Source organism: Vicia villosa, linkage group LG6 (assembly GCF_029867415.1).
Source record: "Vicia villosa cultivar HV-30 ecotype Madison, WI linkage group LG6, Vvil1.0, whole genome shotgun sequence".
Classification (NCBI taxonomy): Eukaryota; Viridiplantae; Streptophyta; class Magnoliopsida; order Fabales; family Fabaceae; genus Vicia; species Vicia villosa.
This window is the reverse complement of record NC_081185.1, coordinates 157265917-157281601: the sequence shown is the minus strand read 5'-3', so window position 1 is coordinate 157281601 and position 15685 is coordinate 157265917. Positions and strand designations below refer to the sequence as shown.

The 15685-nt window shown below is 33.7% G+C and overlaps 3 protein-coding genes across 3 annotated transcripts; 1 reads left to right on the top strand and 2 right to left on the bottom strand.

Annotated features, from left to right (window-relative positions):
* Positions 1 to 5890: 5890 nt before the first annotated feature.
* LOC131610743 (putative RING-H2 finger protein ATL21A) lies at positions 5891 to 7577 on the top strand. The gene is made up of 2 exons (XM_058882780.1): positions 5891 to 6637; positions 6796 to 7577. The coding sequence occupies exons 1-2, from the start codon at positions 5956 to 5958 to the stop codon at positions 7209 to 7211; spliced, it is 1098 nt and encodes a 365-aa protein (XP_058738763.1). The 5' UTR covers positions 5891 to 5955; the 3' UTR covers positions 7212 to 7577.
* Positions 7578 to 7579: 2 nt separating this feature from the next.
* LOC131610742 (uncharacterized) lies at positions 7580 to 10916 on the bottom strand. The gene is made up of 3 exons (XM_058882779.1): positions 10152 to 10916; positions 8856 to 9456; positions 7580 to 7949 (listed from the first exon to the last, which is right to left on the bottom strand). Exons 1-3 carry the CDS (start codon positions 10817 to 10819, stop codon positions 7803 to 7805), a joined length of 1416 nt encoding a protein of 471 aa, XP_058738762.1. The 5' UTR covers positions 10820 to 10916; the 3' UTR covers positions 7580 to 7802.
* Positions 10917 to 11656: 740 nt separating this feature from the next.
* On the bottom strand, positions 11657 to 15318 carry LOC131612925 (cyclic nucleotide-gated ion channel 1-like). The gene is made up of 9 exons (XM_058884665.1): positions 15159 to 15318; positions 14783 to 14891; positions 14050 to 14617; positions 13746 to 13958; positions 13348 to 13646; positions 13143 to 13254; positions 12806 to 13042; positions 12294 to 12691; positions 11657 to 12207 (listed from the first exon to the last, which is right to left on the bottom strand). Exons 2-9 carry the CDS (start codon positions 14809 to 14811, stop codon positions 11907 to 11909), a joined length of 2157 nt encoding a protein of 718 aa, XP_058740648.1. The 5' UTR covers positions 14812 to 14891; positions 15159 to 15318; the 3' UTR covers positions 11657 to 11906.
* Positions 15319 to 15685: the final 367 nt, after the last annotated feature.

Sequence of the window (15685 nt, the reverse complement as noted above, 5' to 3'; positions counted from 1 at the left end):
ATTTTTTCTTATGAAAACTTGGTATTTGATCTAAGGAATGACTTATCTTAGGGACTAATCTCACTGTTCATTAGCAAGAGGGATTAAAAGTGCACTTTTAGATTCCATGTTTTCATCACCAAGTTAACTTGCACGGGCTTAATCAAAGCAACATTTTAATTTGAATGCTCATGTTCCAATGGCTACTAGGACTAGGGTTGGAAACAAGACTTTGGCATATTTTATCTCCTCACTCCTTCCCCTCATTTTCCAAAAACTTGCATATGTTTCCTATTAAAATTGGAATTTGTGTCTCCACATCACCACCCATCCTCGACCTAAAATTTGAATATTGGAAATAATACCTACTACTTTTGTTTTAAAAAGGGGATTTCTAGTCTGTCGAGGCAAATTTAGGCCGATGTAGATTATGTTGTGATGCCTAATATGAAAAAGTAATAAATTTATTAATATGTGATGTTTTTTTTATATGCTTTTCCTTCAAAAAGATATAATATTTATTTGGCTTAATTGCAATTTTGGTCCCTCTATTATTCATTTTTTTGGATTTTGATCCCTCTATTTTAAAATCCGGAATTTTAGTCCCTATATTTTAGTTTTTTGAGGATTTTGGTCCCCCTATAAATTTGAAGGCAATTTTAAATGAAATGACGCTCTTATTGATGATGTGTCAGTGTTAGTTCAGCAATAATTTGTTCAAAAAAGCAATTTTTATTTAAGATTTATGTTAAACATGTGATTAATCTGAGTTCCATTTCATTAAAAATTGTCTTCGAATTTATAGGGGGACCAAAATCCTCAAAAAACGAAAACAAAGGGACTAAAATTCCAGATTTTAAAATAAGGGGACCAAAACCCAAAAAAATTAATAATAGGAGAACCAAAATTGCAATTAAGCCTATTTATTTTTGCATTATAATATTTATGCAGATTATAGAAAAATAGGTTAAACACTAATAAATAAAAAATTAACATATTTTAAAATAATCTTTTGAAAGGGGTAGTAAAATTTCTCAAGATGACCTAAATAATATATGCTATAACACTAATATTTAAACATATTATTTTTAATGTTTCGAATTCCAAAAAAAAAAAAAAGAAAGAATCAATATAAAAAACTATATAAAATATTCTCATAATACATTTTTCAAACACCATTTACTAGTATTTTATTTTTTTACCCATTTTCTTACATCTTTCCCCTTCGATGAGTCATTTTGGGTTAATTTTTGGAAATTTCTTTATTCACCTCCTAACCTTATTGGTCACCCGCGGAGAATTTTCCAGAATGCCCCTATATTTCGGAGATACATCTCCAAAATCATTTTTTCTGAAAAAAAGTTGATTTCGGAAGTGCACTTCCGAAAACACGAAAAAAAGGTGTTTTCGGAGATGCATTTCTGAAAATGCCTTTTTTGGGAGAGGGGTGTCTTCGAAGATGCATATCCGAAATATTCCAAGACCAAATTGGTCTTCGAATGTTTCGGATATACACTTCCGAAAAAATTCAATAATTACTAAAAAATTAAAATCAAGGTGAATCAATACAATTAATAGGTATAAAATCAAGGTGAAACAATAAAATGAAGGTGAATCAATAAAATCAAGGTAAATCAAAATTTCCTAAACAATTTTAAAGTTAAAAGCTATTTTACTAACTTATATAAATTAAAAACATTTTAATTTCATAAGTAAATTTTAAATTATATGGAATTAAATATAAAATTTATTCATTAAATAAAATTAAGACAAAATCTTTTTTTAATTTTTTTAAACTAAATGAAAAATTATAATTCATTATTAATTATGAAAAATAATTTTTTTTATCATAATTTACTATGAAAAATAATTTTTTTTATCATTATTATTATTATTATCATCATCAGTCTTACTTGATCTCTTTCAATATTATTATCAATCGTAGAAACATGAATTGAAATTATTCATAACTACATTTTAATAATTGGAATTATTTTAAATTTTTTGTAATTGAAATTATTTTAATTTTTTTAATTAAAATTATTTTAAATTTTAAAATATGAATTAGAATAGAAATATATAATAATTATTATTCATAACTCATAAATTATATCAAAATATATAATTATTATTATTCATTACTCATAAATTATATCAAATTTATGATATCTGAATTAATTAATATCCCAAAATTTTAATTTTTGGGATTTTTAAATTTTTTTGATTTTTTCGGAGATGCATCTCCGAATTAATCAAAATCCCAAGTTTTGGGATTTTTTCGGAGATACATCTCCGATGTCTGGAAAAATCTAAAAAAAAAAATACTTCGGAGATACATCTCCGAAGCAGGGGCGTCTTGGGGTTTTCGCTGGGGTCACCCCCATAGGGAGGTGGATAAAGAAATTTCCTAATTGTTTTATTTGAAATCACCTAAGTGCGTCCCTTTTTTCCCTTTATTTATAAATAAGTGGTTTGTGTCATGTAGTTTCATCTCTGTGTGTTATTTTGGTTGTCGTATGATGATATTTAATCATCATGTAATTTTATCAACAATTTCTTATGTTTTTAGTAGAAATCAGTGAAGAACTGCATGGGTTTAGAGCAAAACCAAAGCTATCAAAAGAAGAGAAAAATAAGAAATTTGGAAAACTCAAAAACTGAGTTAGCCGCTGGAAAATGGTCGCGCGATTATGACACACTTTTACAAATCATCCCGCCATTTCTAACACGTTTTTACTATTATAAAAGGAAAATTTTCATAATTCTTTTAGGAGATCATATTTTTTAGGCTTGGACGAATGCAAGGGTTTTAAGACTAATGATTGAAGGCTTTTCTCTATTAAAGATTGTATCGATATAAGTGTGAAACCCCCCATAAAGGGGGCCATAATTCTCTCAGGACAGACGATGTGGCATGTCGCCCTTGCGAAAGACTCCATAGCCGCCCATTTATTAAGATGGGTGCAAATTTTTTAATTATGCCATTCATTCTCTAGATGACTTGCCCGATTCATGAAAAAGTAGAAACATCGATTGTGGCTTTATCCTCGTTTCTCTTTGAAACGATGCTTGAAATAACTTGAAGGTATCTAATACTTGATCTTTCATCTTCAAGGTATAAGCCCATGTTTTCCGAGAACAATCATCAATGAAAGTCACAAAGTAATATGCACCACCAAGTGACATTGTCTTCATTGAACCACACACATCAAAATGCACTAATTCCAACACTTCTGATTTCCTCTTTGGTTTAGAAGACATAAAGGAAACTTGTATTTGCTTACCCGCTAAACAATGTGAACACTTTCTCAACTTTGCATCGGAGACACCATACAACACATTCTTCTTTGCTAAAATGCTCAAACCTTTTTCATTATCGTAAATTGAAAAAAGATCATGTCTCGAGGTTACATGAGTAGAAGCAACATTATCGACCACCCAGTCCATCTCATCACAAGATAGATTGGCATTCTCTACACAAATATCACAAACAACAAAGAAATCATCAACAATAACAACATCTTCATTACTGTTGCCTTCCTTTTGTCGTTGTTGTAGCTCTTCTTCTTGTTTTCCCTTTTTCAACTTTCCGCAATATCTTTTTATGTGTCCATTTTCTCCGTAATGATTACATTGAATATTAGAGAATCTATTAGGGTCTCCTTGTGATTTACCACGTGATGCCCCACGATTACTTGAACCTCTACTTTAATGTATCCCCCTCAATTCGATGACCAACACCTCAGAATGTGAAGAAGAACCTTGTGACTTATGCCTCAACTCCTCATTCAACACACTACTTTTAGCCAAGTCCATCGAGATGATACCATTTGAAGCGAAGTTAGACAAGGATGTCCTAAAAGTATCCCAACAATTAGGAAAAGTACCAAGAAGCCTCAAACCTAGAATTTCATCATCAAAAGTAAGATTCATCGCCGACAATTGATTTAGAATCCCTTGGAAAGTGTTCAAGTGATCGGCCATTGGTGAACCACCACTATACCTCAATGACATCAATTGCTTGAACAAGAACAACTTATTATTCCCTGCCTTTCTTGCATACAACTCCTCAAGTTTGGTCCAAAGAGAGCGGACATGATTACCGAACTCACATGATTCTAAACATTATCACCCACCCACTAGCAAATATAACCACAAACTTGTCTATGCAATAAAATCCATTCTTCATCACCCTTTATATCAAGTTTTTCTTTAGAGAAAACCGGTAAGTGAAAATCTTTCACATAAAGTAAATCTTTCATTTTTTTCTTTCCTAACATTATAGTTGAAACATTCAAACTCACCATCATAGATGTGTTCGTCTCCATCGTTACACAAATCAAACCACGACTCTAATACCACTTGTAGGGAGCAGATCCACAAACGCGTAAGAATAAGTCAACACCACGACCTCTCCCAAATACCAAATGCAAGGACAAACAACAAAACACACCAAACAACACAACACAATTTTAGCGTGGAAAATCGCCTGTTAACCAGGAGTATAAAACCACGGGACCCGTAGGCCACTTAATATCTCCACAATAATCAACAATGGGTACAAACAAGGTTCTATCTAACACTAAGAGGCATACATAAACATCAATAAGATCTACAATCAATCTTGGAATACAACAAGAATCAAGAAAAACAAAACAACCCAAAAACACCAAGAAATTTGCACCTCAAAGATGGACTCAACAAACGGACTTATAAAGCTCAGAATTCAATCTCTACCATTCAGAATGTACTCCTATGAGTCATTAACACTGTGGCAAAATTTTCAGGATGATCCGACCACTGGATTATGCGCAAGCTCTGATTTTGTGGAACTACTCTATGCTGAAATGAAACCGTAGGATTTCACTCTTCTATCTACTTTTTCTTGTTGTCTCTCACATCTAAATCATATTCCTCTTTGTTAGATAATAACAAAGACTTACAAATAGGAAGGATAGTCCAACAATTTTGACTTCGTGAAACAAACGCCCCTTATATGTTTCGTTTCTATTATCAAATTATTTTTAAAAATATATAATTGATTTTAATGTATTTTGTACTAACTGAATATGTTATATTTTTTAACTTAATCAACATCATATAAAAATAGCAGGCGAAACAACATGTTGCACCACTATTCTTTTTTAGATCCCAAAATCAATCTTTTTAATACGTGTGATTCTTTTAAAATATAATTGATTATATACTTTAAAATTGATTATATTTGAAGTTGAAATTTTGTAACTTTTTGAATTCAAACATGATTTTTAGATTAAAATTTATTATTCAACTCACTTTTACATAAATCTATTTTAAACACAACTTATTTTATCTACAACTTTGTTTTTAATCATAATCATTTTTACAAAATCAATTTCGGTTCAATTTTTCTTCAAAACCTGGCAATTATGTGGAACAAGCCGTGTGCTGCACTACAATGCAATATACCTCAAATTACTATTATTTATTAAACTAAATTTTATTAACACCATGCACATGACATTCACAATTATAAATTTGATTATCTTTAGGTAGGGAAAGAGAAACAAAAATGTCTGTGAAGACTATTTCTTGTTAAGGAGTCCATAACAAGCCACCAGTGTGAGTGTCCAACTAGTTAACTTTGGAATGAACTTGCAGATAAGAATCTATATAATATTCTATATAATATGATGATGATGTATGTAGAATTAACATGATGATTTAGCTGCAAAAGCAAAACTAATGAAAGCTGAAAAATAATCATTGATGAACATTTTATTTTTATCTTATTGCCTATTATGCTGACATGGCAAAAACATGACATACCTTAGTTGATACCTTCTATATCTCTGTGTTAGACTTTACTAATTACCAATATATAATACCATTTGACTTTTTCTTATTGCTTGTACTTAACTTGGATGAATGGTTTTCAAAATATGCAATCTTCATTTTTAGTTGGTTTGTTTCTGTTCTTGTTCATCTAAAATAGCAATGAACTTCCTCTTTCACTTGTTCATATTATTTCCTGTCATATATACTTTAGAAAATTCATGTCAAAATTCTTGGTGCAGTGAGAATAACATCCTTATTCGTTTTCCTTTTCGATTAGAAGTTGAAGGTGATCAATATTCTTATTGTGGTTATCCTGGTTTCGAATTAAGTTGTACTAATGATAGCAGAATAATTCTAACACTTCCTTATTCAGGAGTGTTCTATGTTCGTGAAATTGATTATCTTCGACAATACATACAAGTCTATGACCCTCAGCGTTGTCTTCCAAATCGTCTTCTAAGCCTTAATCTTTCAGGTTCACCTTTCGTTACCGGATTTCTCACGAATTACACCCTCTTGAGCTGCTCAACTCCAAACATTGGATCACAATTCATACCTGTTGACTGTCTTAGCAGTTCTACACATTTTGTATCAGTTATTCCTTCATTGAGCTTCACCGGTTCATTGCCTCAGTCTTGCTATGTTATTAGAAATCTCTCAGTTCCAGTTGATAGTTCATATCAAGATTTTTTCTTAAACAACCAGCTTAGTGAAGATTTTGAACTAACATGGTCTTCACCAAATTGTAGATATTGCGAATTACAAGATGACATGTGCGGACTCGAGAGCAGAAATAGTGATCAAGTTCGCTGTTTCTCTAACAATACAAATCAACAAACGGGTAATTACTGATTATTTTTTTTGCATATCAAGTCATTTGTTTGGTGACTCATAACGTGGAAAATAGATGAATTCAGCAGGGTGCATGCAAATTGAAAGTAGAAAGTCATGGAAATCCTTATATTTCTTTTGACAGATACCGAACTTTTCCGTTTTCAGGTCATTCACAAAACAACCTTTTGATCTCTAGAATCATCATATTATGTGTTGGGGGAACAGCTTTTTTGTGTGCAGTTGCGACGGGATGCTTATCACGCTATAGTCGCAGAAGGATAATATCAGATGAACCTGCCATTACCATCAACATTACAAGGATGGGGGTGGGTTTGGATGAGTCAACAATCGAATCTTTTGAGAAGATTGTATTAGGGGAGAGTCGACGACTGCCGGGAGTGGAACACAACGATGGAACCAGATGTTGCCCAATATGTCTCTCAGAGTACAACAGTAAGGACGTAATCAGATGCATTCCTGAATGCAGACATTGCTTCCATGCTCATTGCATTGATGAATGGCTTCGCATGAACAGCACATGCCCAGTTTGCCGTAACTCTCCCTCTCCTCATTTCCCATGAATCAATTAACATCCATTGTACACATCACACTACCAGAGGTCTGGGATATGTATCAGTAGTACATAGATTGGTTTAACATATTGAGTCTACATTCTCATCAATGTTGAATTTATTCTCAATGGTTTTATATTTTGTAGAATTAACTTCATAATGTTTAAATTTTGCTTAAAGTAAATCAATGGCAAAAAGCTTACATAAAATTTTCACGGCTGCAAATACTTATTTTCACATTTCTGCTGAAACAAAAATTTGACAATAATTTATAATTCAACAATAAAATATAATTCAACAATAAAACATATGTTTAATTGTCACTGCCATGATTATGCTAGCTGCAATCTTATACTATTTTACAATCTAATAAAAAGTGTTCATCAAACAAAATAAGACTTGATTATACATTGTTCAGCTTTCTTTGCCAGTTTGGTAGCATAATTATTGCACTGGTAAAACAGAATGAACATAAAATGGACGCATTAGTTTGTTACACAAACCAGTACACAATTAACTGTTAAACAAAAACGTAGGATCCGTTAAAAAACTGTACATAGAAGGATCTTCTCAGATGACAGATGCATATCAATGTGCCGTTCATTTCTTCGCTAGCAGTTTCTTTGGAAGTTTATCCAGGGGTGTCGATTTTAAAAGAAAAAGTCTGGCAGCACGCTCCTGCAAAGTACCTCCGCATTTTAGTCCCTGTGACTGGAGTTCAGTCTTCAACTTTTCCAAGCCAAGAACCTGAGATCAATATCCATGGGTATACATCAAACTTCAGAGCCTACAAGTTTAACACATAATGGTACCTAGTCTATAAACAAGAAGACTTGTCTTCTACCCAATCATATATGTGTAAAACTACAAGTCCGTCACACAACATTCTATCAGTGCTATTAATATTGCAGAAAGTAGCACGGATCACCATAATTCGATAAATTCGATGAGAAATAGCAGATAACGTAATGGGTAAATAGCAGAAGCCGTAAAGCAGTTGAAAATTGAAATATAAATAATTGTATATAAAATAAAGCATGTTGCACACAAGTAAATGCTTCACAAACATAAATTAAAAAAGTAACTAGTATAAAACTCAAAAGCTCAATATTTCAAACAATTAATAGAGTATGATGTATAGTTGCATACATTGCTTGAAGGAGATGAAGGAACAAAATGAAGAATAAAGTGGTTACTTGATAGTGGAAGCAGAACAATTACCTTCTTTTTTTAGGCTGTGTTTGGTCTTAACCTAGGTAGTCGTACTGAGGTTTTATTGCTTTAGGTATTATATATAATACTCACTAACCGACTCACCACTTCAGGTTTTGAATTTAATTTTAGTTATAAAAAATTTGACCGCCACTTCAGTATTCATTACGTACTGCTATAACTGATTTATCAAAATGTGTTGCTATACTGCTAATAGTAGAGTTGACATAATTTAACAACACTACAATCTATTCTATAAGATAGATATAAACTCTATTCCATAAGTTAGAAAAGAAATATAAATATCAGTTGATTTCTATTAAAAAAACAGTTTGCAACAGTTTTGCTTAAAAGTTGTCATTTGTATCAATTATATGAAACACATAAACATATCCAAGCGTATAACACCATAAAAGCCATCAATATGTTTTAAAAACATACCTCAAGTTCTGCTGCTGAATTAAAAGCATCAAGATTTAGAGGCTCTTCTTTTGCTGGAACAATAGTGCTTGGCAAGCTTTCTTCATTGACAGCTGGTCTATGCTCAAGAGAACCGTCAATTTCCATGTCATTAGGCACAATTTCAGAGCTCACAAGATCTGAGGCTTGAGTAACAGTAACATCAACCTTGTGATCCTGACAGACAATATCTTGAGCACTAATTCCAGAATCCAACATCTCAGAACAAGGAACAACTTTAGCCTCAGTCATGTCATCATTTAGCATGGGTTCAGCAGCAACACTCAGTTTTGCCTCAATAGTTCCATTACTTTGGGGGGATCCTTCAACAGTTTCCACTTTGCCTTCTTCAACAACAGCTTCCTTTTCTTCCTCAGATCCACTCTCACACGAGCCAACCCCAGATGAGCCTCCGTCCCTCTTTAGACCAGTCACAGAATCAGAACTATCATCAGCTTTGTTTAACCCCGACTCGTTCTGACTATTTAACAAAACAGATTTCTCAGTTTCTTCCTCAACATCATTAACATCTTCATCAGAATCATCACTACTGTCACTGTCACTCAGTGCCCTCTTCCCCATCCTAGAAAATCCAAACACAACACAGAACAAACATTAATACCAATCCATAAAATTAAAATTTGATTCAAATAAACAAACACAACCAGATTTCTTATTAAACCTAGAACCAAGTGTGGGTTAGTCAAACATGATTTGAACATACATTGTTATATTTGGCCTCCAGCTTTATAATTGATTTCAGTCCCAAAATCAATTCTAAACTAATATTTCTAGCTTCTAAATTAACACACACAGGACCAAACGTTAGTTGGTCTAGTGGTGATTGGCGTTGGACTTGTAAGGGAGGACTAAGGTTCGATCCCGGCAACTGCGATTGAGAATGGGCTGGAACCACTTGATGCCAGAATTAACCCCCAAACCGCATGAGTCGGTCCAGTGGGCCGGATAGTGGTGAGGAAAACCAACAAAATTTTTTAACAAGCCGGCAATTCTGATCTAACCCAAACCATCCAAATATAAACCGATAAAAATGATTTGTTTCCAAGAATGTATCCAAACACCGAATCATTTTACATAAGCTCAAGTTCAATCAAAACCAATCTAATAAAATCAGTTCTTTCGTAACTACAACCAAACATACACTAAATTATATTGTTAACCACAGCCTTCCTAATAATCCTAATAATCCTAATAATCAATACCAGGCAATAATTGAAAAATACAAAAACAAAACTAAGATAAGAAGAAATGGCTTACCATATCTTCAATTTCTTGGGATCGCGAGGATGGGGAGCTTCCGATATTATGGAAGACTTCCGCTTAGAATTTCTGAGAGACTCCTGAACAGACAAAGCAACCTCCGCAACACATCGTTCAGACTGTTCCCTATATTTTGCAACATACTTCTGAGCCTCACCCTCAACACCACCACTCTTACCCTTCCCCTTATTCTTCTTCATCTGTTTCTTCAGAAAATCCTCCGCAACCTTCTCAAGCTTCCTATCCTCCTCACCATCTCTCCATTCCTCCAACCTCTTCTCAGCATTAACATGTCTCAATCTTCTTCCGCTCATATCCCTACATGCATCAAAATTGTTCGTCTTCTTCTGCCCTGCTTTCGTCGCCGCCCCACGCAACAGCGATCCAAATCCTCCCTTCCCGCCTTTCAAACGGAGAAGAAGACGCACGGAGGGGAACATGTTTCCTTCTTCCGGCGAACAGCATATCACCGATTTATCGTCGTTGAGGTGGCGGCAACCGGTGACGAGGCGCTGGTGTTGGGTTGGGATTCCGGTGAGATGGAAGAGACGATCCTTGATGGAAGTTGCGGAAAGGATCGGAGATGGGAATAATAGGGTTAGGGTTTTACCGTTCAAGTGCTTCACGAAGAGGTTGAACATTCTATGGCTCTTTTCTTCTTCCATTGTGGAATTTGGGGAAATCTTCTGAAATTAGGGTTTTGTGTGAATTCGAGTTTCAGGGAGAAAAAGAGAATAGAATGATCGTACTTGTACTATCTCGCAGGGGATATTTATATTATCTGCATAATTAATTATATATTTTAGATATTTACAAATTTTTATACATAAAAGAAGATATACTTGACTTAAATTAAAATTAAAATTCTTCTTTATTAGATATATTTATTAGATATATTTATTTATTTTTGGTTAGTGAACCAAACTATATTGTACTAATGGTTGTAGAACCGAACCATATAACAAATAAACTGAACCAAAACTGAAACCGAACCGAACCAAATCGAAAATGAAAAATACTAAAAATAAGTCTTAAATTTTTTTTTAAAAATTTCAAAAAATAGTTTAACGGTTTGGTTCTTTAACAAATGGTTCGGTTTGGAAAAAATTGTCTTCTAACGTTTGAAATTTCTTAACGATATATCAAACCAATAGTTTTGGTTAGGTTTGATTCTAAATGAATGGAAACGATTCGGTTTGAGTAAAATTTAACTATAGTTTTGGTTTGGTTTTCTAAAAAAAAAAAACATTCCATAAACAACCCTACTGAGGGCCACTTGTGGGTGTATGTAAGAGGGTATTCGCAGAGTTTGGAGACAAGGTCTCAACAACCAAGGAGAGATCGTCCCAGATCTCCCCATCTAAGAGATAGAAACCATGAGGAGAGAAGTGATGTCGAGCAAGCAAGATTCAAAGAAAGGCAAAGACAACTTCTTATAGTGTCAATTTCATAAACAAAGCAAAATCTTAAATAAAACGATAGAATAAAAGCTGATAAAAACATAACTTATCAATTTACAACTAAGAATAAAATAAAAATGTTATACAAATTAAGCCACTTTATTGGAAATTCACATAGCTAGATGTTTTATTCTTCATACAAAACAAAATTGTCCCACTACACTACAAGAAAATTTTACATAGTTACATGTATATGCACACAAATACAATGAATGAAGTATGTATAATGTTAACCATGCTCCTATTTGTAGTTTTGTTTCTATTCTATCAAACTTGAATTTCTTAGCCAGGCCTAGTGTTTCTGAGCTGTGAAATCAGGCTCAGCTGGCTTTGGAGGCAAAAGAGGCATTAATCTCGGCTGCATTCTGTTGAATGTGTTATTTCTTCTCAAGTTTCTTAACGCATTTGCCGCAAACCTTGATGCATATATGGTTGCACCAAGGCTTATAGTTGGACCTTCCTCATTTGCCAAAGCATCTTGTAGCTTGTCTTCTGCTTCACGCAACGTCCTCTCAATCTTCTTTTTCGAGTATCGACGCCATGCTGCTTGTATGAAACACGCGCCCCATGTCTTCCATTGCGGCGAATATGACCTTCAAACAAAGTATATATTGTAGAAGATAAACCTTATGTATAAGCTATTTCCATAATCAAAAGGAAAGACTGTATCAAGCCATACCTGAAAGTGTGTTGGAGTTGTTTGCTGTTGATAAGACGCCGAAATTGGGAAGCGACAAACTTCAAATCATCGGCCATGAGTGCAAATCCTTCTACTTCTGATATAGTTTCTACCGTTCTAGTTGAAGTCGGTAGATTTGAAGACGAGTTTGGATCCAAAGCCCATGTTAAAAGCTCCTCTCCACAAAAATCACCAGGATTTAGAAATAAGGAGTTGAAAAAACCAGTTCTTCCACCATTTGTTGTCATAGTAGCGACTTTTCCACGCATGATGAAAAGCATTTCATCAACCGGATCTTCTTCGCGAACAATGCAACTCTTCTCTGTATACAGAACCGGCTTCAATCTATCACACATTGCATCCAACAATTGTTCATTCATTTTCTCAAACAGTGGCACCTAATTCAAAATTAAAGAACACGAAATGTTCATTATACATGTACAGAAAAAATATAGTATATATTCGTCGACGAAAAATGATTTCACGGTGAGATGATTATGAATTACACTCACTTTTTTAACTAAAGCTAAGCAAAGATGACGCTTTATGTCTCTTCTGAGATCCTTAGGGAGGTTAAGAATTAACGTCTCTTCTTCAACACCTCGATTTTTCTGCCATTTGTATTGTTCATACTTTCTAATCCTTTGCTTCAAGTTATCAGGTAACATTCGGTGCGACATCCACAATTCTGCGTCTCTCTTTCTCACTCTCATCTCTTCTACTCTAACTGTTGTAGATTGCAAATATTTCTGTAACAATGTTCAACACAATCTATTAGCTCACAAACTTATGCAAACTTGGACTATAAACGGTTTTCGAAATTGTGGTTAATTTTGAATCAACACTTACCTGCATGTTTCCGATAAGAAACGCGAACAAAACCAATCCAAAGATGGCAATGAAAATTGCAAAGGATATCTCTGTCACATAAGTACTTGTCTTGAGGTTTTGTCCAACAGAACTGTAAAATATGACAGAATTGTGATATAAAGTTCTATAGTTCTATAATGTGCATATATTATTAAGAAAATAACGCAAAATATCATTCGCGAACCTTAAATTGCGCAAACCCCACCAAAAGCAGTAGAAGAACTTCTGATGAAATTCAGTGGTTGAGTCTATGACACCGGATTGAAGACCATCGAAAAATATTCCATAATTGAAGGTTTTTGTGTCATTAACATTATCAGGGTCAACCAAAAGACATGTACTGTTGAGAAGTTTGAAGACAGTTTCATTGTGCCGTCCACAGCCCAAGTATGATTCGCGAAAGATTGAAACCTTGTTCATCTCTCGGCGCCAGCACCGCACTTGCGACTCTACTGAAAGTATATACCAGTTTGCTCCAACCATCTATGCATCAACCATATACAAGAATTTAGTGATCAATGATAATAACTAGGAACATATATAAGATAATCGAATCTTAAGAGCGAAATAAAATCGATTTACATGACTCGCAAGCATGTAGAGAAAAAGATTGTAAGCAGCTCCAGCCCATGCTGTCTCTGTCAATATTCCTGAAGTTCTAGTTACTTCTTTGAATAATGGCCAAATCCGTAGTAGTCGCGGCACATACTGGATTAATACTGCATACTTCAATAAATCCTTTGCTACAAATGGAGCTGAATTTTTCATGTGTGGAAATATAGCCAAACAAATAATCTGAAATGCAAAAACAATAGCAAAATTATCTCTTTCGCATCGGAAAAAATAATATATACTCGATAAAGAATGAAGCTCAAATGAAAGATACCTGTGGAAGTGGAATAATTGATAGAATGTCAATGATGAAATGAGAACTCAAGTATCGTTTCATTATGGCGACGGGATCGTCAACGAGTTCGCCTCTTCCGAAAACAAGAGAAAAAGGTGCAATGAATCCGGTTCTAAACTGAAAGATGATGCGAAGAATGTAGAAGAGATCGAAGAACGTGCGAAGAACACTGGCAGTAGTCTGCAGTGCTTCATCCAAATCAACACATTTGTTTTTACCGACAATCACCGGAATGTAAAAGAAAAGAGGGTCTACAGAGATGGCCATTACACATGTGATTACAAAGATTTTGTTCCATTTCTGAAGCATAGGCCCTTGTGGATCGAGAATTTTGCTCTTGGAAGAAACCGATTTCTTTGTTTGTCCTTCACTTACAGGGTGAACTACCGAAGAACTTCTTCCGAATCTCCTCATCTTCTCGAAACCACTTTCAAGTTTTCTTCCAATACTCTTCAAAACATCACTTACTCTTGGTCTCTCTTTTCTTATGTTTGTCGAACCGGTCTGCTCTATACTAAAAGATGACTCTGATCTCCAATCCTCAAACCTGGAATCAAAAGAAACATACCGAATCTTGTTAACTTTCTTTTTGTTAAACTAATATATCCCTCGTGCGCGTGCGCAACTGCAGAGACTAACGAGGTAAGTCACAGGATCTTGTTATTAATTTGAAATTAAATTATTCATGCAAAACATGATTAAGCAACCTCACCTCACAAATCTATGTTCGTTTGCATTCATGATTAAACTACTTGTTCATAGATTATTGTAAGTTATGAACAAGTAATTTAGCTTTTGCAGCAAAACACTATAACTCAAGCCTGCAAAATCTAACATCAAATTAGAAACTTGTTTTTGTCCAAAAGTTAAATTAACACAAATGAATTAATCAATGATGAAGAACGATACTAAATAACCAAGTGGATAAACAAGTAGTAACATATAACAAAAATCATAAAGAACCACATGCAGGAAACAAACATGTAAAGAACAAGTTAACATGATTATGTACTGTTAGGTTTTGGAGAAAGCAAAGAAAACAAGAGAATTTTTTGAAAGAAAGAGAAAATTATTAAGGAAACACCAACCTTAAACATGCAGAAAGAGTTATTGTTGTTTGATTTGGAACATTGAGAGTAAATAAAGAGAGAGAGATAATTGATGGCTATTTTGTTGAAGGAGAAAGAGTACAAAAACTGAGGGAGGAAAGAACTAGGACTCAGTCATCACTAAGAATCTATTAGTCAAGTCAGCTATGCTCATGAATATTCAATCATCTTAGTACCTAAATTTCTAGCATGTTGAATTATGTTATACTATTGTTGGAATTAAAATTCATATGATATTCCATTTTTCTCACTACAAATTAATAAAAATGTTATTTGGAAAATATTGTACCTAGCTATTGTGATGACTATACTATTGTGAATTTGAAAAAGTCAAAACTTTGACATGGGAGAAGAACGTTCTCAACAAGAATGTTGATGGTTTTTAAGAGTTGCAATTAGTTTAATTAGAATAATTAATAAAAAAATTTAGATAAGTTGAGCTTCGGTTAATAAGGAAATAATATGATTATTAGTTTCTTATCATATTTTGTATAATTTAGGAAATT